The 21,955-nt window shown below is 41.3% G+C and overlaps 1 protein-coding gene across 3 annotated transcripts in view; it reads left to right on the top strand.

The window, feature by feature from the left end:
* dlg2 (discs, large homolog 2) overlaps nt 1-21,955 on the top strand; it is a 177,261-nt gene that overhangs the window by 76,590 nt on the left and 78,716 nt on the right. For 2 of the 3 annotated variants that reach the window (XM_083665055.1, XM_083665051.1), the window contains exon 5: nt 14,153-14,314. In XM_083665055.1, the coding sequence (XP_083521181.1) occupies nt 14,153-14,314 (162 nt within the window). Of the gene's footprint in view, nt 1-12,414; nt 12,495-14,152; nt 14,315-21,955 lie in introns of those variants that run through there. The other variant, XM_083665052.1, reaches the window with a different exon arrangement.

Below are 21,955 nucleotides of genomic sequence, written 5' to 3' on the forward strand. Positions count from 1 at the left end.
CATGGTGGTGGCAGCATCATGCTGTGGGGATGTTTTTCAGTGGCAGGGACTGGGAGACTAGTCAGGATCGAGGGAAAGATGAACGGAGCAAAGTAAAGAGAGATCCTTGATGAAAACCTGCACCAGAGCACCCAGGACCTCAGACTGGGGCAAAGAGGACAATGACCCTAAGTACACAGCCAAGACAATGCAGGAGTGGCTTCGGGACAAGTCTCTGAATGTCCTTGAGTGGCCCAGTCAGAGCCCAGACTTGAACCCAACCAAACATCTCTGGAGAGACCTGAAAATAGCTGTGCACCGACGCTCCCCATCCAACCTGACAGAGCTTGAGAGGATCTGCAGAGAAGAATGGGAGAAACTCCCGAAATACAGGTGTGCCAAGCTTGTAGTGCCATACCCAAGAAGACTTGAGGCTGTAAACAAAGTACTAAGCAAAGGGTCTGAATACTTATATAAATGTTATATTTCCGTTTTTTATTTTTAATAAATTAGAAAACATTTCTAAAAACCTGTTTTGGCTTTGTCTTTATGGGGTATTGTGTGTAGATTGAAGAGGGAAAAAAAATAATTTAATCCATTTCAGAATAAGGCTGCAACATAACAAAATGTGGAAAAAGTGAAGGGATCTGAATACTTTCCAAATGCACTGTACGTAGTGCCAACAAATAACCAACCAATCGGCAAAGGAACGGCTGGAGATAGTTTCTGAGATAAAGATCCCCATGCCACATCTTAGCAACGTAAGTGCATTAGGAATTTCTCATTGAGTTGTAGTAGTGACAACGTAAACCGATTAATGTGTGCTGTCTGGGTACTATTCACTGTTGTATATTACATTTAGGTGAAAAGCTTGACTATATTTTGAGTAGAAACAGCTGATATAAGTGGGAGGAATAATGATGGTGAACCTTATTGGACCCCACGCAATGTTTGCTCCCCCCCAGCCCATGGCTCACTGACTTAGAATCAGGTTGTCCTGGTTACCCAGGGGGCCTGGCTTGATCTACCCAGAATACACTGTGACTGCTTCAGGGAAGATAGTATGTTAGAATTGTGATGCATTGCTGTGGACCCCAAACATCACACTTACATTCGAGTAGCAGTTACATTTAAAACATGCAACTACTGTAGTATATAGTGCCAAATAATGTGGTGAGGTTGATTCCTCTTGAGTTATGGTGAAATAAAGTTTTAGTCCTGCAGTTTGATATATACACTTTAGAAAACTATTCCATGAGAAATTTGATTGGCAGTTATTTCTAGCATGAGGGCTGTTTTATAAAATATCTTTGTAAAGACACTAATCAGTTTATCCTTGTAAAATAGTAGGCCATAGTTTCTCAGATTTGTGTCGCTTGTGTATCATTTCAATGGACTTAACATGGACTTAAAGGAGTCTGGGATACGACATACTGTAGCAAAAACAAGTGGGGCGACGCTGCCAGAGACTTTCAAAAACGGAGATGCAACAAGAGAATAGAGCGTGTTGCGACAGAGCTCATGCATCAAAAGTTTTGTTGTTTATCTCCAGTAGAATTCAAATATCTTTGGTTCTCATCCAGGCAGCTGTTTACTTTTTTTTGATAGTTTTCAGAGAAATGGAAGCAAAAAAGAATAAACCGAGGGACATGGAAAGAAAGAAAGTGAAAGTAAAGGGCAGTGAAAGGAGTGGACACTCTCATCCACTCTTGTTCACAACAATATATTTTATGAAACTTGCTCTGTTTTCTCGGGTGTGACTTCATATCCCAGAGTCTGCCTTTAGTCTAGTATAATTGCTGCATGGAGACCTCATTCCACCTATCAGAGTCTACTGGTTTGTTTTGTTTGTGTCTCTGCTTTGACAATGTTTATGTTTATTTTGCCTGGTCATATTTTTTAATTGGATCATTAACAGAGTGTGGGGGTGCACTGTGGATAAACAGCTTCAGTCAGCTAGAGCGTGGGTTTGAATCCAGTTACAGTTGTAGATGCTGTCTATTCATTAAATTTTTCAGAATGTGATGTATAGATGTGATGTATAGATGTATCAGAAAAAAATAAAATTAAGCTGAAATGGTCAGTGCCTATACACAGCTGTCATTGAAATTACTTAAAGCTTTACACTACATTTAATGACAGTATATGAAAACAATGTTGTATAGCTTGTTCCTGCCATAAATCTGTTATGAAGCATGATCCACCAAAACTACAATGCTACTGTATTTTAGCTTTCATCACACTTCGTAAAAGATGTATGACAATGTCAATAGTCCGGCAATGTGACATACAGGTATGTGACACAAGATAAAAGATAAGCTGTGTCTGATATCTCTCTAGGTCACACACTCCTTGTAACACATGCAGCTCCAACACCACACAGCTACAAGCTTAATTGCTTCTCGTCTGCTGTAATTAATTCCACCATAAAAGCAATCAAACTCTAAATTAATTTCCATTTTGCCATCTTGCTTATGTCCGGCGGCTGAGAGCCGATGGCTCCTTTGGGGCCAGCTCACCCGTTCTGTTTGGAATTCAGTCTGGCTGTCTGTTGCCTTTGCTGGGGACATGGATTGTTATGGGAAATTTTTTCAGGATTTTGAAGTTTGTATATATCCCCTCTACTTTTTTTGCCATAGCCAATGTGAAGTGAGCATTCTGGCACAATATGGATGTTTTGGCATTACCCAGTTGAGTGCCACACATTAATGGTAGAAGGGATTACCCCTTACCATGTAAAGTGTTTTAACAAATCATTATACAAGTGCAAGTCCCTATTGTTATGATCATTGCAGGTCTATTTTGCCATCATTGATTTAGCTGTCGACTATTGTGAAATTAAATGGTGCCTTAGGAAAGCATTTTAGCTTCAAACACCTTTTAGTAGGTATACTTAGCCTATCTAGAGACTGCAGCCTACATGGGTACACTAAGAATGAATTGTCCACCAAGTGTGTTACAAAGATGCTTCTTACCCTCACAGTAAGAAATAATCAACCACAATCATGTGCCGTGTTGGACACTGGGTACTCTAGTGTAGAGAGATGGAAAGAAAAACAAATAATATTTTACAGTAGCTCAAAGAGCTTTGCTCCTAGTAGTAATGAAGCTCTGCCTCTTCATGTTATACTGTACTGTATCTGTACTTTACCTGCTCAGAGACAAGCTACCAAGAAGTACTCTTCTGCAATGCTCTTCTGAAAGGGATGCTAAATAATGAATGATGGCTCAAGGGCTTTCTGCTGCAGATAGCTATAAGCATCTTAATGTGCACAACTTTTCCTGGACTTGACTGATGGTGAGGTGGTTTATTGGTAGGAGCTATCAAAAGTGATCTGCTGATATTGTCATGGAGAGATAACACCTTATTACCAGATGGCGATAAGCTTCATACCACCACTTACCGCTAATTTTGACTTGAATTTCCTGGATTTGCTTATCTTATACATTTGGAGAACAAGAGACTGGGATTGAACAGATGGACAGACTCAAACCATGCAGCTCCGCACTTCATGTATTAACCTGTTTGTTCATTAAAAAGAGAAACATCACTTTGAGTCTTTTTGGCAGTGGGGCCAAGTCTTTTGAGTCCAAAATGTTTGGCTGGTACATGTCTTAGTGGCACACAGGGTACTGTAACTGGTGGAGGCTTTCCTTCTCCTGTCTGTTTCTTGGGTTGCACTTGTCGTCCATTAACTGCCTTATTGTTTCTTGCATTGTGCCTCTTTGTTTTAATTTCAAGGCCCTCTTCTCTGTCACAGCTGATTCAGCTGCAATGCTGTCAAGGCTGCTCAACAGGCAGGAAGAGACTTCCCATATTTTGTCAAGGCAATACATAATGCCGGTTTACTCTGAGACTTTGCCAACCTCATAGTACAGACAGGTGTGTGTGTGTGTGTGTGTGTGTGTGTGTGTGTGTGTGTGTGTGTGTGTGTGTGTGTGTGTGTGTGTGTGTGTGTGTGTGTGTGTGTGTGTGTGTGTGTGTGTGTGTGTGTGTGTGGTGTTCTATTTACTAACTCTACTGTGTACACAATGAATCAGAGACAAGCTGACAAATTTCACTGTGCTGCTCATTTCATCTTGGCTCAGTCCCAGGGGTCACGGATGCTTCTGGCTTTAGTTATTATATAACACTTCATTTTAGATGTTCATATCGGCTGTAAGGCACACATTCATTATCAATATCATTGTTTAGTTCATAGTCTCATGAATTATTAGTACCACATTTGATGATTATAATAATAATACATCTAATTTATATTTTGCTGATGAAGTCCCAATAAAGTCCCAACAAAAAGAAGTTGGCGATGAAATAAAAAGGAATGAAAGAAAACACAGCACAAGGAAAATCAACTGCTGGAATAGATACATTTTACTCTCCCTCAGCCATTTTAATCACTGTGTCTAATTGTGAGTTTGGGGTATATTGTACATTAGTCAGTGGTTAATCAAGTGGGCTGTAATTGAGATTTTAGTTGCTGTAGTTTTCGCCCAAACTCTGTATTCAACCTCCACTACAAACAAAAACTCAGTCTCATTGCGCCACCTAATGGTCATTGTTGGTGTCGCTTGTGTGTGTTCCAGCAAAGGCCGGTGTACAGTATTTACTGATAATAATAGAGAGAGCAAGAGAGATTCAAAAATAGGTCAGCTCATTCGAGAATTTTGGGAAATGTTCAGAAAGTAAAAGTATGTACTTTTATTTATTTAGATGTTGTAGTACATTTGTTATGTCTCCCTCTCTCATAATGAAATGTTATTTTAGTATCAATAATGTGCATTAAATGAGTGTGCAACTTAATCAAAATCCAGATGACTGAACCTTCATGATTATGCTGTTTTTAGAGGCTAAACCTAGGATTCTATTTTTGGTTGATCCGTTAACCTTTTCAGTCATACATTTTGCCTCTGGCTTTGTGTGTGTGTGTGTGTGAGCGAGCGTGCGTGCGTGCATGAGTGAGTGTGTGTGAGTATGTGCTTTTAATCAAAGAGATCCATTGAAAATGATAAATATATGTTAAAACCACACAAGATAGATGCAGGTGGGGCACAGCAGATCTACAGTAGCATTCTGTTTCATAGAACAAAATAATTTCATCCCAGTCAAGTAAATCTCAGGGATGAAAAAGTGTGATTTGAAATGATTGTATCTTAGTCTTTTAATTATCTCATTAACATTAAACTTTAAAAGCTCTACTGCAGGCTAGGGATTGAGAGAGAGAGAGAAAGAGAGAGAGATGGGGGCATGTTTGCAGGAGAGACCGAGGGAGAGTGTAGTCGGGAAAGGGGGAGATGGAGAGAGAGGGACAGGGCGAGAGAGAGAGACACTTTGTTGCAGTTCTTTTCTACAGAGTTGAGTCTGCATACACACACGCACGTGCGTAGAGTTTAGCATTGGGGGGAGAATACCACATTCCAAACAGTTGATTGACGATTGATTGGCAAATGAAACTATATATAAAACTATAAATAAAAATGTGTTTATTGTTTGTTTTGTAACAATGTCATTTGGAGGTTGTTAGTGGTACTGAATATTTTTAATACTGGAAGTATCAGCACACCTGAAAGAAAAAAAACACTTCTTTAAACACCTTCTTTAATCTGACACACACACGCACGCACGCACGCACGCACACACACACACACACACACACACACACACACACACACACACACACACACACACACAGTGTGCCTATAACGCCTGCCTGAGGGTGGATTTGGCATTCAGGATGGATCATGTGTATTTCACGGGCCACAGAGAGCTATTTCTGATTTACTGTTGAAGCCCCATAATGTTCAAGGCTGCTATTCCACTATGCCTTGCCTTGCTGTGCAGAGCTATTTACTGGGGTCTCGTCTCTGCGGTGCAAGTGGGCGGTTTAGACAGCCCAAGATCTCTGGCACTGAGACTTATAGCTCTCTGGATGGGATCTGGGGTCAACACAGGAGGCTCACTTGTCAAGGCCAAAATTAACTTACTCTAATTTTAACTGCAATTTTCACCTTGACACTACCACCTCTGAAGATCCAGCAGTGTTGTACCTTTGAGCTATATCAGCCCTCTACTCTCACCTGGGCATCCTGCACTGTCACTAGTTTACGGGAGATGAATGAATCATGGCTCTGACATCTCCTGAGGAAACCATTTTCACGACTGTGACTCAAACCATTTTCATGATTGTGATTTAAATCGATGTGGCTTTTAAGGGTGTGTTTGAAATTGCCCCAAGTATTTCAGGAGATTGGGTTGGACAGAAATATGTAGTTTTTTTTAGAATGGCATTAAAGTCCACTCAATAAGCACCCCCCATCAATGCACAAATTCCTCAATTTCAGACTACTTTCAAAAACTCTTATCTCTTGTATTTCAGCATCTTTTTTTTCTCAAGCCTGAAACATTACCTTTACACTACTGTCAGCAGAATGACATTTACGTCATAACATGCTATTACACATTATGACAACAGTCATAACACTTTGTGAATCTGTACACCCCAAATATACCACATGCTCAATTACATTGTTTGTCATAAACTGTCACAACAGGCATATGCATTTATGATGCTACTCATAAGGTTTTTATTTGTACATTTTGTATTACATATTGATAAGCAATAATAGTATGTCTGACTGCTCAACTATAGTTTCACTGTTGTTGATAGAGGTGGTATTGAATTTCAGACTTTCAGAGACTGACAGGCAATCACCCTGATTCCAAAAGACAGCAGGCGAGAGAGGGATGCCCCAGAGTAGGACACTACTGCAGTAGAGCTATGGAACCGCTTTAGAGAGAGACAGAGTGCATGGGAGGGGGAAGAGAGAGGGAAGTGTAACAGAGAGAAGGAGAGAGAAGCGATGGGCACGTCATGGCTCTGTGAGAGCGGAGAGTGTGAGAGAGAGATAGAGAGAGAGAGAGTGAGAGAGCGAATGTGTGTGTGCAGGGTAGACTTCCTCACAACCAGGAGTGAAAAGCCTCTCTCTCTCTCTCTCTCTTTGGGGCTGCGTGTGCCCACTCTCCTCTTCTCATCTTCTCCCTCATCCCCTCGGTCTCGGAGCTGGAGCTACTGTACAACTGTGTCACCTCTAGGAATGTCTCCCATTGTTAAAAACCCTGACTGCACCCCTATGCTGTGCCACTGCAAAGTTGCATGCTCCAACAACACCTTGTCGTTGATGTTTGGATGCAAGGTAGGTGCCTGACCACTATTGACTGTTGAGCACTTTGTTTTTCAGTACAGTTGATATTGATTTTGAGGGCTCTGGTGCTACTGTAGCCTACTATAATGTGGGCTTTTTTTGTGTAGAATAACCAAATTGAATTGTACAGACAGGAGTGTTGTTTTGTATATTGCTCTTTGTGTAACTTATTTTGAATTCCCGGCAGTTTGAAGGACTATTAGAATTTTTTCTTATGTGAAATAACTGTTTAGCATTAGAGATGTGCTGATTGCAGATTTGCGTTGTGTCAGATACATAAAGCCATATTAAAGTTTCCCAGGGTTTTAATAAAGCTGGATCCCAGGCATATGCAGGACTAGTGTAGCATTTCCCCATCCTTTTACTGTCGCCTCTCATTAATCTTAGTGGAAAGGTCAGAGCTACTCCTTTAGTAAATCTCTTCTTTCATGATGTGTTGCTCTGCTCTGGCTTGTGCCCCTCTGTTCCACCCAGCTCTGTGTCGTCTCTGTCAGCACCAGTGTGGCTCACGTTAACAAGGTGATTCAGATTCTATAGATTGTGCAGCACACCTGCAGTTAAAAAAGCACGACTGTTTTTCTCCACTCATTTATCGTTTGCTGCCTATGCCATGTAAAGGGGAAACTAGCTAGGTTTGTGACTAGATGGTTGCAATTAAGGATATATTGATTTGCAAAGGATGAACAGGGATCTCTTGAACATGTTTAGGGAGTCAGTGTAGATACAGTGTAATTATAGCATGCTCTGTCTGCAGAATGTTTTCAAGCTGGTTTTACAATATATTTTCTCCACTTCACATACATCTTCCTATTATTTAGGAAAAAATACAGACCACATTGAAGCGGTCTAATTTGATATGCTGAAGTGGTGCGGAGGAGGTATCAGGAGATAGCAGACTGAGACGGCCTGCTGTAGCAGTCACTGTATAGTTATTTCTGCCTCCCTGTCATGGAGGCATGGGTCTGGAATCACATTGTAGCTAATTTGGAGTTTTGAGAGATTTGTTCATAACAAGGTACAGCGTATCCAGGCGTTAGTGATCCATGTTCCCACTGTGCAAAGTGTGGAGGAGTAAGAGATGATTATGTGTATGAATTATGATATTTTATGACAGATTAGGGATTACATCTGTTTAGATTTTGGCCAATTCAGGAGAAACTCATGGAGAGAAAATTTATTTTTCTATAGGGATCTTTCAAAGTATTCCCAGTATTGAAACTGAATTGACCCCAAGCCTGGTACAGTATGTGGTACTTATAATGAAGCAATGTTACTATTCTTGGAGAGATTGAGGACTGAGAGGACTGAGAGTATTCCAATCGCTCAACTCATTTGAACTCTCCTGTCACCAGGGTATTATTTTGTAGTGTCAAATGTATTTGTAGTGTCAAAATCCCACAAGGGGATTTTGAAATGATTATGGAAAGTAGTTTGTCCTCTTACCGTAAAACAGAGTGGCCTCTTTTTGCGGGCTGTATTGTTGTGGTCCACTGGTCCATTGATATAATTGAAATATTTCATTTTTATAATACTGTGTATGCAATTATCTCTTCCCTCTAAAGCAGTAACCCTGGCCTACTGTCTCGGGTCTTATTTTCATCAAACCCTAAACCCTAACCCTAACTCTAACCCAACAACCATTTTTTTTTATCAATTATTAAGTAATAGACAGATGATGAGGCCAGTTCTTTGGCAAGTCAACTGGTTTTTGCTTGGGAGATGACATTAGCATGTTAACCCAAGATCAAACATTCATTCATCCAGATATAACCTAGTCAGTACTGTATAGCCCATGAGGGAGGTAAACCTACAACTACTTCAACTAGCTGAGACATCAGAAGCATCAGCCTTGCGATGGAAACCAGACTTTATCAGGTATCAGGTGCACATTACTGAACATTTATCACCCAAAAGAATATAATGCTGTACATAAGTCGACGACAGTAGGGATATAAAAGTCATGCAGGTGCCTTCCCGCTAGCTCAGCGCTCCCTCCCTCCATCTTGAAGAACGGGAATTAGGGCCAGTGGAGCGATGAGTAGTGGGTATATAAAGCCACGGAAAAGGGGTCAGTGCACACAACCGCTAGGAGATTCCACACAATTCCGCACAGAGCTCAGAACTTGCCCTCGGCCATGCCACCTCACATTCTCGTCTCATTTCGTCTCTGTTAGCCGAGCCGTAGTGAGTGCAGTGTGTGTTGAGGAAGGACCCTCTCAAACCACACGTGAGCAGTGGCACAGCTCATTAGGCAACCCCTACAACTACTCATGGCACATCCAAAAACCTAGGCATGGCATTTGAGTAAAGGAAAGACTGCTAACTCTAAGACTGCTAACTAAGAATAAACCTCTTGAGATGAGACCTAGTGTTTGGGTGGGGTGTTCAAAAACACCAGTTGGCAGATGTGTGACATAATCACACACACAAACACACACGCACACGCACACGCACACACACACACACACACACACACACACACACACACACACACACACACACACACACACACACACACACACACACACACACACACACACACACACACACACACATACATTCACACCGAGCCCTCTTGGCCCGGGGGTGGTTTTGCACTTAAACAGTATGAGCTCCTGAATACAATGGCCATCAAGGTGACTCACTGCTCCTTTGTGGGCAATTGTTCTACGACTATCCTGCTCCCCAGAACTTTGCTGGGGCTTCTGAATGGCTGTGGTCCTGTCTGAAAGGGGACCTATTGAATTCCCTCCTAGATTGACATAAAGTACTGTACACTAGTCCCTTGACATCATCATCCTGATAATCGTGAAGGACAATTACCCCCCCCCCCCCACCCTATCTCTCTTTGATTTTCCATGCAGGAGTTATTATTTTTGATGGTACAACAACAGTGTTAGTCTAATACTGATGTCTTTCAAATAGCATAATATGTTACATCAGTGCAACCATAGTACAACTGAAAATGCCCTTAGGCTATGTGGAAGTACTCTCTTGTATTATAGGTCAATGGGCTTCTCTTAGTCCATTTAAATGCTGGTTGGCCCCTTGCAAATATAGCCTTGATCTTTGATCTTACAATGATAAGTGCTTTGCCTTACTTTGCACTACGACCTATTCATATACTGATCCTACCAAACGCTAGATAGTGCCATATGCCATGTACAGTAGATATTGCTGAACATACAGCTTACGCCAGTCCTGTCACCTGTCACTACAACCAAGCTAGCTACATGTATATACCAGCATATCACTAAATATAGGTTAGATCTATACTTCATTCCTTTCCATGAGGGTCAGCGTGAATCAAATCATTGTATTCCAGTATGTCAGTTAGGACTGTTTTGCTATACAACACCATTTAACAAAAGAATAATTTAAGAAACCTTCTCAGCATTGTTATCTGTGCTATCCCCTCCATTCCCCACTGTGTCACAGACAGGAGCAATAGTGACATATACACCTGCCGCCTGTTGTAGCCTCGTTCATCCATTTTGGCACAGAGCAATTGGGCACTGCCCCTGGCCTCACACATGTGCCTTTCCCTGAAAACCGCGTGTGTTCGTGCGTGCGTGTGTGTGTGTGTGTGTGTGTGTGCGTGTGTGCGTGTGTGCGTGCGTGCGTGCGTGCGTGCGTGCGTGCATGTGTGCATGCGTGTGCATGTGTTCGAAAAAAAACATGAAAACTTGCCCTCCCCCATAAATTCCATGTAGCCTCGCCTGTGATGTGACATTTGTGAAACAGAGTAGCCGTGTCACATCGGAGATGCTGTCAAAAGGATGGCTCGCTCTGCCGTCCCTGCTCTCTAATGCTATAGTCAGAGCATACAGGTCCACACTACTTAAATTAACAGCACAGCAGTGACTCAGTAGTGATGTGGGACTCATGTGGGACTGAGTGACAGCTGAACGTATGCTTTTGGACCACTGCCCCTAGTTGTGTCCCCTTCCTCAAACCAACCAATCGATGAGATGATTGTTTCCTGTGTGATGTCATATGATAGCACTGTTGGGTGAAATGTGCTGATTACCCTGCCTGGAAAGTTATATTCAATGATATGGTGAAATTAGAAAATGTTGACTGTTCAATGAAACTGTGCCAACAATGTGCATACACACACATTGTTGGTTGTTGATAATAAGGTAATCAAGGTGACTATCAAGGTGACTATCAAGGTGATCAAGGTGTGTGTGTGTGTGTGTGTGTGTGTGTGTGTGTGTGTGTGTGTGTGTGTGTGTGTGTGTGTGTTGTCACTCACAGTATTATTAGAGTGAAAGAGAGTGTAAAAAATGTAAAACAGTGAGAGAGAGAGAGTGCAACAGCAAGTGGGAATGGAAGAGAGAGTGGGAGAAAGTGCAAAAATAAGTTTGAGAGTGAATGGATTTAGATAGGCAGTATGGCACAGTGCTTACTGTCTTATCATAAGACGTCATTTTTAGTGCAGTATGCGGAGTAAACGGGCAGTTGAATCAAATGTGTCCTGTGCGTGGAAACATGTGGTGAGAGGCTCTTTAAGATACAGCTGCTGCAGTTTAAAGATCATTAATAGAATTACAGTGGAAATGTGTGAAATTAGCCTTTTGCTTATGGATGACTGGTAGTTAGCACACAGAGAGAGGGGGGGCTAGAGGGAGAAAAAGGACCAGTGTAGAACACTCCACTACAGCAGCTTACTGTAAACCATGATATGACCATGCTGTTGTTAACACCATATACTTTAGAATACATCATGTATGTGTAATATGGTTATTGGTAATATGGTTGACCTCTTGTATATCGAGGGGAGCTACTGCACTCAATAGTGTAAACTATGTGAACATTTCAGCAAAAGCAGCCCTGTTATAGAACTTTTATGAGTGTGGTGGTTTTTGAGGTGTGTGTGTGTGTGTGTGTGTGTGTGTGTGTGTGTGTGTGTGTGTGTGTGTGTGTGTGTGTGAGGTACACACGTGTTGTGTGTAACGATGTTTTTCTCTTGCGACACTGAAGCTCTTGCGTGAATAGTTTCTGTGGGAAAAGATGGGTGTGTTAATAGGATAAAGTTGCCTCTACTCACTTATCTGAGGCCAGTTTTGCATACTGGTTACAGTAAGGATATTGGGAGGATAAGCTAACCCTAGATCTGTGTCTAGGGGCATCTTCCACCCAGAACTTTTTTCTTTCTTATTTTTCTGTGCTCTGCTCTTAGTTTCCCCCTGGTGGTCATGGCAGGAATTGCTCTCTCTCGTCCACAGAACAGGCCTGCTGCTGTGCAGGGGTCCCCACACACCGGCCAGCCCCTGCCATGTATGAACCCTGCCTTGATGAGCGCTCCCTGGGTGAGAGAGGGGCCGTCACATTGCCCCCCAGGCCCCACCCTCATATGCCATCCTTGCCACACGCTTTCAGGCAGGGCACTGCCCATCCATGCTACTCTCATGTCACTTGCCGCTGTTGTGCTGAGAGGAGCTCACTGCTTTTCATACCATTCAACACCATATTTGTCATGGGTTATTTTGACTCTGCTAACTCCATGGATAAACACAGATCAACTTAATTATCTTTATGGATACACTGTTACTTCCACTATTTTGTCCTTCCTGTTCTATGGAGGAAGACAGTTATAAATTGTGAGCTTTAGAGTTTAGTTCTATGGATATGGAAGTATCAGTGGAATGTTACAACATAGTTGGTCTAACCCTAACCCCATATTTTTTCTTTCTGACATGGAGGGTGAGAGTGAGGGGTTGAGAGATGGTTGTTGGGGGAGAAAGGGAGAAGGGGCGGGGGGGGGGGGCTGGGTCACCATCATCTTCTCTTGGCTTTAATAACAGTGAATTTCATCATGCATCATTCTCTGCCAACTGTCACCACATTTGTAACATGAACCAAAGATGCTTCCTCATCCACTTCACTGTACCACAGAAGACATGGCTTTATTATGCTGTGTACTGCACTCATGCCTGGAAGTTAGACTTGAGCATTCTTTGGCTGGCTTAGGCGCTAAGTGGATTGCAATCAGCAACCACTGTCTCAGTATGACTACTTAAAAACGTCTCCACAAGAAATTCTACAGCCATCTTATGCCTTTGTGGGCAGTATATACGCATGTCAATATGAAAACACACGAATTTCCACTATTACAAGCATGAAAGTATATTATTCGAACTGAGAATACTTCCTGTTTTGAAACGCAGTGTGCGCATACTGTAGACTGCACAATGCGTTTGAGGTCCAATCATGCGCACCGCATCCCATTGAAAACAATGGACTTCAACCGCATTGTACAGTCGTTTCAAAACAGGAAGAATGGAAATTTGTGTCTGGATGAGTCTACAACATTCCAAGTAAGTGGAAAATGAGGTCTAACTTCCAAAAACCTGAACTATCCCTTTAACAGGTGGTTCACAAAGTCAATTTGGTATGACAGCTTTATAACACTATTCTCATTGAGAGGCTGCTGTGCAAGCTGTCATGTCACTTCAGTCATAACACAAGCCGCTTCCTCTGTCATAACAGAAGCATTTCATCTGACATGAGTAGTCATGAATAGACATGACACCTAATGACATATCTTATGTCTTGCTTATAACATATCCTTGTCATATAGGTGAAATAAAGTGTTACCCACATTTTTCATGTGCAACCCTATTTGAAATATTGCTATACCAATCATATATTTGCCTTTCTATCATTAATGGTCTTATTGGACAAAATGTACAATGTATATAGTATAAAGTATGTTATTTTTACTGTACAAGTACAGTAGTCTGCATATTACTCAAAGGAAGAGTGCTATTCGACTTTTTGTTCACAAATAGCATGATCCAGTATTGTCAGTCATTCTGATTGTCTTTTTGATGTGTTCCTCTCCCTTTTTTTATCATGGTCCATTTTTCCTCTTCTTCCCCTCCCCTCCTCTCTTCTTCTTCCTCCTCTCCTTCCTCTCTCTTTCCTACTGCACTCCTCCTCCTCTTCCTCCTCCTTTCTAAAGCAGTACCGCTATCAGGATGAAGACTCACCGCCCCAGGAACATGGCTTTCCACGGCTGACCAACGAGGTGCGCGCCCCTGAGCTGGTGCATGTTTCGGAGAAGAACCTGTCGGAGATTGAGAATGTACACGGTTACGTGTCCCACTCCCACATCTCCCCGCTCAAGGTCAGCTGAACCTCCCCTCACCCCCCTCGACCCTGGCGACACCCCGCCAAGCTGCACCATTTCTTTCTTTCTCCCTCTCACCCTTTCTTCTTCTCTCTCTCTCTCTCTTTCTCTCTCTCATTCCTCTCACATATTTCTTCTCTCACTCTCTTGATTCATTAAAAAGCCATTGTGTTTCCTGCCCTGAGTCTCCAGTAAGCCTCTCATAATAACTAAATGCCCCGTCACAGTCAAAGAGCATGTGTCCAATGCCCATGATCCAAACAATCTGCCAGGGCTGGAATTTCACCTTTGTTCTTTAAATGGGATGCATATAACTTGTATATTTATCTTTAATGGCTATGTATCGGTAAGCCTATTTCAGCTTCATATCTAGAACAACATTTTAATTAAACAACCTAATAAAGGTAAAAATGTACCATAGACTTATGTTTTCATTAGAGACAGCATTCAAAAAGGGTATGTGTTCCTGATGACACCTCACAGCTCACTTCTCTTCTTCTCTGTACTCTAGTATTCAATCAGTTTTCTTGTTGTAATAAATAAGATGAGCAGTAGGTGGTGCTGAGTGCTAAGTTGTAAGTAAGCATCAATGTAACTGCCATTGATTCGTTTACCACATTGTGGACCAGCTGGAGGCAATGTAGGAACAGAAGGATACCTTGGGAGTGTTTGGGGTCCTTGTGTATCTAACACTAATGCACTTAGTGTTTTACTTGTATTGTTGAGTATAGAATTTATAATTTACATACAGTGCCTATAGTAAGTCTATACCCCCTTTTCAAAATGTTCCCATTTTGTTGCCCCAGAACCTGTAAACCTGGTTTATTTCTCACAAAATGTAGAATCAGAATTTCCTACAACAGTATTTTATAGTATAAAACACCTTGAAAAATAATGTACAAAATAACACATCAACTTGACATACATGTACAGTGCCAATAGAAAGTCTACACCGCCTTTCAAAATGTTCACCTTTTGTTGTCCCTGAGCCTGGAATCAAAATATATTAAATTAGGATTTTTTTTTCTCACTGATCTACACAGCCTACTGGATTTATTTTATATATATCTTAATTATTATACTTTTTTTAATTTTCTTTTTTACAGTTTTTCTATTTTATCTTTTTTTTATATACACTTTGAGATTATTCTTGTATAATAAAAAAACATGTAATACATTATTATTATTGGTAGTAGTTTTAGTAGTATTATTATACTTAAACCTCATAGTAATTGTTTGATTTCAAATCCATATTTATAGTATAGAGCCAAAAGAAGAAAAAATGCTTCACTGTCCCATTACTTATGCAGTACTTCCCTGTAAGAGGCAGATACCCTCAGGTCCTGATGCCTATGTATTCCAGCAAATATAATCTTTTGTGGGCTGATTTGGCCCATGATAATATTACTGACAGACATCTGATTCTTTCATCGCCAAAGTCTCAACCACATGCTGGACAATCCCTCTGATTCCCTTGTATCATCCATTTCCCACATCTTGCTTAATAAGATAAAGAAATATCTGACATGAGGTGTCGGCACCTGGTGGATGTTTTTTTGTAAATCTCCCTGAGGATGGATTGTGAGAAGATAAAGTGGCAACTCTGTGACACAACTTTAGAAGGAAAGCAACATGGCAGAGAAAAGCACACATCAGCGTTTTCCATTGTGCGCATAAAAGGCTGTAACTTTGCTCTCAATGATAGCACTAAATCAACTGCCACCAGGAAACTCAATATTATGGCTTTGGTTTTAATTAAAGTATCGTCTTGCTTTCATAACTTTTCAGATGCCTCAATTTCTTCTGCATTATTTAGCCAATATTTTCACAAACTGAAAGCTAAATGTGTTTTACTCTTTAAAGAGTGCCTTTAATGACAGCTGTGACAGTTTTGTATCCCTATGTGAATAAGGTGATGACAGCTATATTTGCAGAGAGGGTAGAGAAATCTATCCCATCTCCATTGCCACAGTGATGGAGGTGCTGACAGAAGATCATCTTAAACCATGGCTGTCCCTGGACATTACATAATTATGAGTGTAGGCATGTAATTTGACACAACATTGCACAACTCTTAACACAAGCGGTCCATTAAGCTGATTGGACAGTTTAAACATAAACAAGTTGACGGGCTGTGAACTAATCAAAAACACCCCAACAATACTGAGTCTTTTAGGTATGCAAAGTAAAGAAGATTACATTGCTATGTTTTGTGCTTTATAGTTCACACAATGAAAGTTGAGTAGCCACAATACTACTGTATAAGAACGTGCATTGCACATATCATTGAGATAGTCATAGGGTTAAAATGGGATTTTGTGGTGTGTGAAACTGTCTGCCAAATTGCTGCTTCTCCAAGATATTTTTTTGATATTCAAATCCCATTGACACTCCCACATCCCACCTAAGTTGGTTTTACTCTTTTACTCTTTAATCTTTTAGCATGGACAGTTTCATTGGAAGCTATGGTTGAGGTCAGATTCCCCCCAGTATGCACTCATTCACTCCCCCATTGGAATGGTGTAAGAAATATAATGTGAACTCCCTTTTGCACCAATCCAATGCATTTGAATCCATGAGGGGGAGATAATTGGACGGTGAGCTGTCATTTTGATCTCCCCTTAAAATGCCAGGGACTGAGCCATGAGGAATAACTTGTACTCTCCTCATACTTGTGTCACAGTTTCGCATTCGAGAAACAGCAAAACTGTCTTGATCGTGTTGCAGATACAGTAAGGACTAACTCACTCACCTGGTTCTACTGTATCTCCCCTGCTTTGGCAGGGTAGTAGGTTAACTGGCATTTGGCCTTGCACAGTGAATGACACTTACCTATGTAGCTTGCTTTGGGGTTGGTAAGTTTGAAAAAGCAACATGGAAATCAAAATAAACTACCACAATGCTACAGCACTTAGCACAAAGGGTCAGATTAACTAAGCGTTTAAACCAGTGCAAACCTTGCACCTATTATTTTCAAGAGAGAATAAAGCATGAAAGTATGAATAAGAGGAATATAAAAATAAAAGGAATTTCAACAGTTTAATATGTTGGCTTTGCTTTGGCCTTTTATCCCCTTATGGAAATAACAGGTGCAGAGTTTATCACACCAGGCACTTAGAGGCTCTTCCTCATTTGCACTATGCAGGAAGTCAGACTCGCTCACTTCCTCTCATTCTCATCCCTCTGCATCCTCCTTTTTCTCCTTCCCTCTCTCTCGCTACCTTGGCACAAGCAGTATGACTGGGTCCTCAATCACAGATACCTCTCTATCTTTCATGTGTTAACCATCTCTCTTTCTCCTACTACGTAGGCTGGCTAGTGATCTTGTCTTTCATTTCTTACTTGCAGCCTGCACTGGTTACCCGTTTTGATCTTACATACCCGGGTGTGACTGCAGCAAACTACCTGGCAAGTTTTTATTTTTTCTTTGGGAGATTTCTTTATTTTTTATTCCCCTGTGCATTTTGGGGTCTCTATGCCCAGATGTTGATGAGCCATGATGCATGGTTGGCTCTTTTAAAATGTTTATTTTGTGTTGTTTATTTCTTGAACGGTAACATCCCAAACTCGGATGAAGCCATTTTGTGTGGTTTCTTACGTCTCCGCGATGTTTCATCATCCCTCGTAACCTGAGCAAACTCAGGTTATAAACTCATGTGTGTTCATCATCCATCATTGTGATGTTGTTTGGAGAGTCAGTCACCAAAGTAACCATCATCTTCTGTTGGGTTGTACATATTGTAGGCATTGCAACTTGTGGTAATTCATAAATGTTCATGAATATGGACCCTGCATATAACCAGCTTGTTTTTGTTTTTACCATTATTACTATCATACGTTGACACTTCCATCGCAGTGTGTGAATTGTTTTTTAATGAGTATGATAAAAAGGCTATTATGACATGTTATGAAATTCTATCATCTTTCGCTTTGTTTCTGTTCAATAAGTCATCAACAATGTTTGTTATACACCCACATACTAGTACACTTTCAGTTCTATAATTCCAGGGTATAACTGGGTAAAGAAAAATATTCTAAATCATATAGATTTGTTATGATGCTCATTAGCCATCTCAGCATCAGTGAACTACTGAATTGCAAAGTACTCTCAAGCTATTGTACTGTTTAAGAAAGTGCTCCTTTTGCGTGTGCGTGTGCGTGTGCGTGTCCGTGTGTGTGTGTGCGTGTGTGTGTGTGTGTGTGTGTGTGTGTGTATTGTGGTCACACCTTTGCCTCAACCATTGCCTCGCCCTTCGACAGGTGACCCCCCATGGTGCAAGAGGAGGGGTGGGGACTAGTGGACACTGTTAGGCTTGTGTCCGTGTCTGAACCCCATAATCCTCTCTCAGTCCATCTGCGGCCCACCCTCTCCTACCTCTCACACAATCGCAGCCATTTCCTCTGCACCGTTCTTGCCCTACACCTCTGATTAAATAACTATCGACTTTCTCTAGATGTAATTTCCAGGCAAGGCGGCTCCCTCATGGCTCCCCAGCAAACCTGGTGTCAATCCTTTATGCAGAGAGTGAGAGAGAGGAGTGAATTAGAGAGAAAAGCAGTTCTCTTCTATTATACATGAGTCATGGGCTGGCCAAGGACGATGAATCTGCGCTCTCCCATTTGTTTCTCTTAGCCTTGGGACTCTCAATGACAAATAGCTTTAATACAGGGGTGTAATTGTACAGGCGGGGGGAGAATTGGGGGTTCTTCTGCTGTGAGTGGTGTGTTCTCCACTCAAAGCAAAATTGTTTGGGAGAGACTGATTCAGAAAAGATGATATCGATTCACGCCGCCGTGCTATTGATTCACAGTCTGCTTCCGTGGTAATATCTGCTTGCAAAAATGCATGAATCTTGCAGTGGCAATTACCCCTGCGTCAATCAAGCGCTGTGAACTTTGAGAGTAATAAGCGTTGGTTTAATGAACGCTAAGGCCCAGTAGGTGACTGATGTTTGTCAGGGAAATGGTCCATTCGTGGGAGCAGGCTCCATCATGTGGGTTGCTCTCCTAGGGGGAAGAAACAGTCTCAAATTGGGTCTCTGTCTCCATCACAACTCCCTGTTGTCATAATTATTCCTCACACTCGTTATCCCTATAATGGGAGGCCTTGATTGGGTCATGCCATGCCTCTGACAAACCACAGTAATATCATGGGGTTTGGATGAGAACACATCTACCAACCAGTATATCAGTTAGTTGCAGAGCATTTCCTTTTAGCACACTCACTGATAGTTGATCTTTTTGCACTGTACAGTACACAGAGACTCTATCAACTATGCAGTATGACAGTGAACAGAACCTCCAAAGTATTACGAAGAAAGAGGGATTACTGTAGCATCAAGCAGTAATATAGCTCTTCTTGGTCATTGTAAATCCTATTAGAAGGCTATTTACTTTTTACATTAGCATATTACTTGTTTCTATGTGTCATCCTTTTTTCATCTGATTAGTTAAAACCATAGTCCTTGGGTTGAAGTGTACAACCCTTGGCCTTAATGAATTTGGCCCAGGGGTCTTCAATTGAGATTACCTCATTAATCTATTCAACAATTTTTGAAGGGGTATTGGGTGTCATGGCTGACATGCACAGGCCATGTGAGTATTCTGGACACATACAGTAAACAATTTAAAAGGGTAATAGAAAAGGTGTGCCATGTCTTACTTCCGGAGGCAGATGATTTGCTGCTCTCAGTTGTAGAGGAATATCTCTCATCTGAGAAATGGTATCAAAGTTCAAGTGGAAGCTTATATCTGTTTGCACATGAGGCAAACCCAATTAATTGTTGACAAGTGTCCTTGAAAACGGTTGCGTCAGCTGTCGGTGCTACTGTATATGGTGATGACAAATGCATTGGGCTGTATATCTCTTCCATCAGAACACAGAATCATAGGAATTCAATTCCTAGAATATATGAGTTTTTGCAGGGGCCATACGATGAGATGAGGTGCTTTTTATCCTCTTTTCCGTTTTAAATGTGTGATAAATCCTTTTTTGATGACATTGACTCACCAGCCATATTCTATCTGGTGAGGCAAAGTCAATAGCGCAAGTGGTATCATTGAACATCTGTGTGATTGGACACATTTACCATTCATGATTTTTATAGCCCTGTGTTCTGGCCAAACTATCAACTTGGCCTTTCCTGCTGCCATCATGGCCATCCCTTCAAGTACCTACTGTATGACTTTAATGCAACAATTTCAGCTCATCTACTTCCAGGTGACAAGAATCAAAGACTTGAGTGTTGATATGTCTCCACCTATTGGGATTTGTTGACAGCTTTGAAAGGTGAGAAAAAGACCTGTCCCTGTCACCTGCTAGGTTGGTGTCACTTTGGTAAGGTATGGAAGTGGTGTGGATTTGAATTCTCACTCCACGACACCCCACCAAGTGCATATGCCGTTATGGTACAGTAAAGTGCTACACTATGAGCAACAAAATTTAAAACACGGTGCCATTTTATGACTCATGAAAAAAATCTAAATGCACTGGTTAAAGTTATCTGTTATTACATAGACCTATGGTAAGCAAAAAACTACAGAGGGAAGCAAAAACTACAGAGGGAAGCAATATGAGAGAGACAAGCACAGTAGACCTTATGTTGATTGATGGGTTTATTGTAGTGTATTTTAACAGTACAGCAATTACAGTTTGCAGTAGAAAAGGCTGCACGCTATACCAGATGCTCACAAGGTCACCTTCAACAAACAGGAGGGATACTGAATGAATATTTAACTAGGCTGCATTTGTGTTTGCATTAATTAGGGAAAAAATATCTTGATGTCCGGCTATCACCTGAGAGAGATTCTTTGAAAGGTGCTTGTCTTCAGCAGCATTTGTCTCAATTTCTCTATCAGTGCTTGAACAAGCTTTATTTTAAAAATGAAAAGAAAAAGGAAGAAAAGTGGAGAAAGTCAGGTCAATTATGTGATTTAAGTACAGTATTAACCTTTTAAAAAATGTTATTACCAACATGTTATTCCAATGATGCTCTCATCCCTTAATTCTTAATATTTCTTTTTAGTCCCTGACATTCAGAATGGACACTGTCACTTCATCAGGGTGCAATACTGCTCAGCTCATCAAATAGTAATAAGGAGAGATTGGCAACATGCTACACTAAGAATTAATGTAATGACAGCCCGCTACACCATATGATTGTATTGATATGGATATCCTTGTGGGATTTTCTCACCTGGAATATCTTTGATTCTTTGATGCCACTGAATCATACATGTAAAGTTTTAGACGCCACCTGACCAGACAGCAGTGGCTTAGTAACAGCCAGCTCATTTTGATAGGCAGATTTGTGGACCACTCTGTTTCTGGCTTGTTAAATGTCTGTTGTTAATTGATCCTTCCTATTATGCTGCCCCTCTGAATATGTAAATTGTCGATGCAGTCAAATTCAGCAGTTGTGGGACCTTTAGTGACTATGGGGAGTTAAGACCTCGGTTGAACATTTCATCCAATGGAAGCCATTCTTTTTGCTGGGCATTCTGGTCTTCCTAGATCAGAGGGATGAATGCCTCGCACTGGCCTATAGTACCAACACGATTTCCAGCAGCCTGTTTGGTCTCCCATCCAAAGATCAACCCTGCTTGGCTTCAGAAGCAAGCCTGCAGTGGGATGCAGGA

Source organism: Argentina silus, assembly GCF_951799395.1.
Source record: "Argentina silus genome assembly, chromosome: 2".
Classification (NCBI taxonomy): Eukaryota; Metazoa; Chordata; class Actinopteri; order Argentiniformes; family Argentinidae; genus Argentina; species Argentina silus.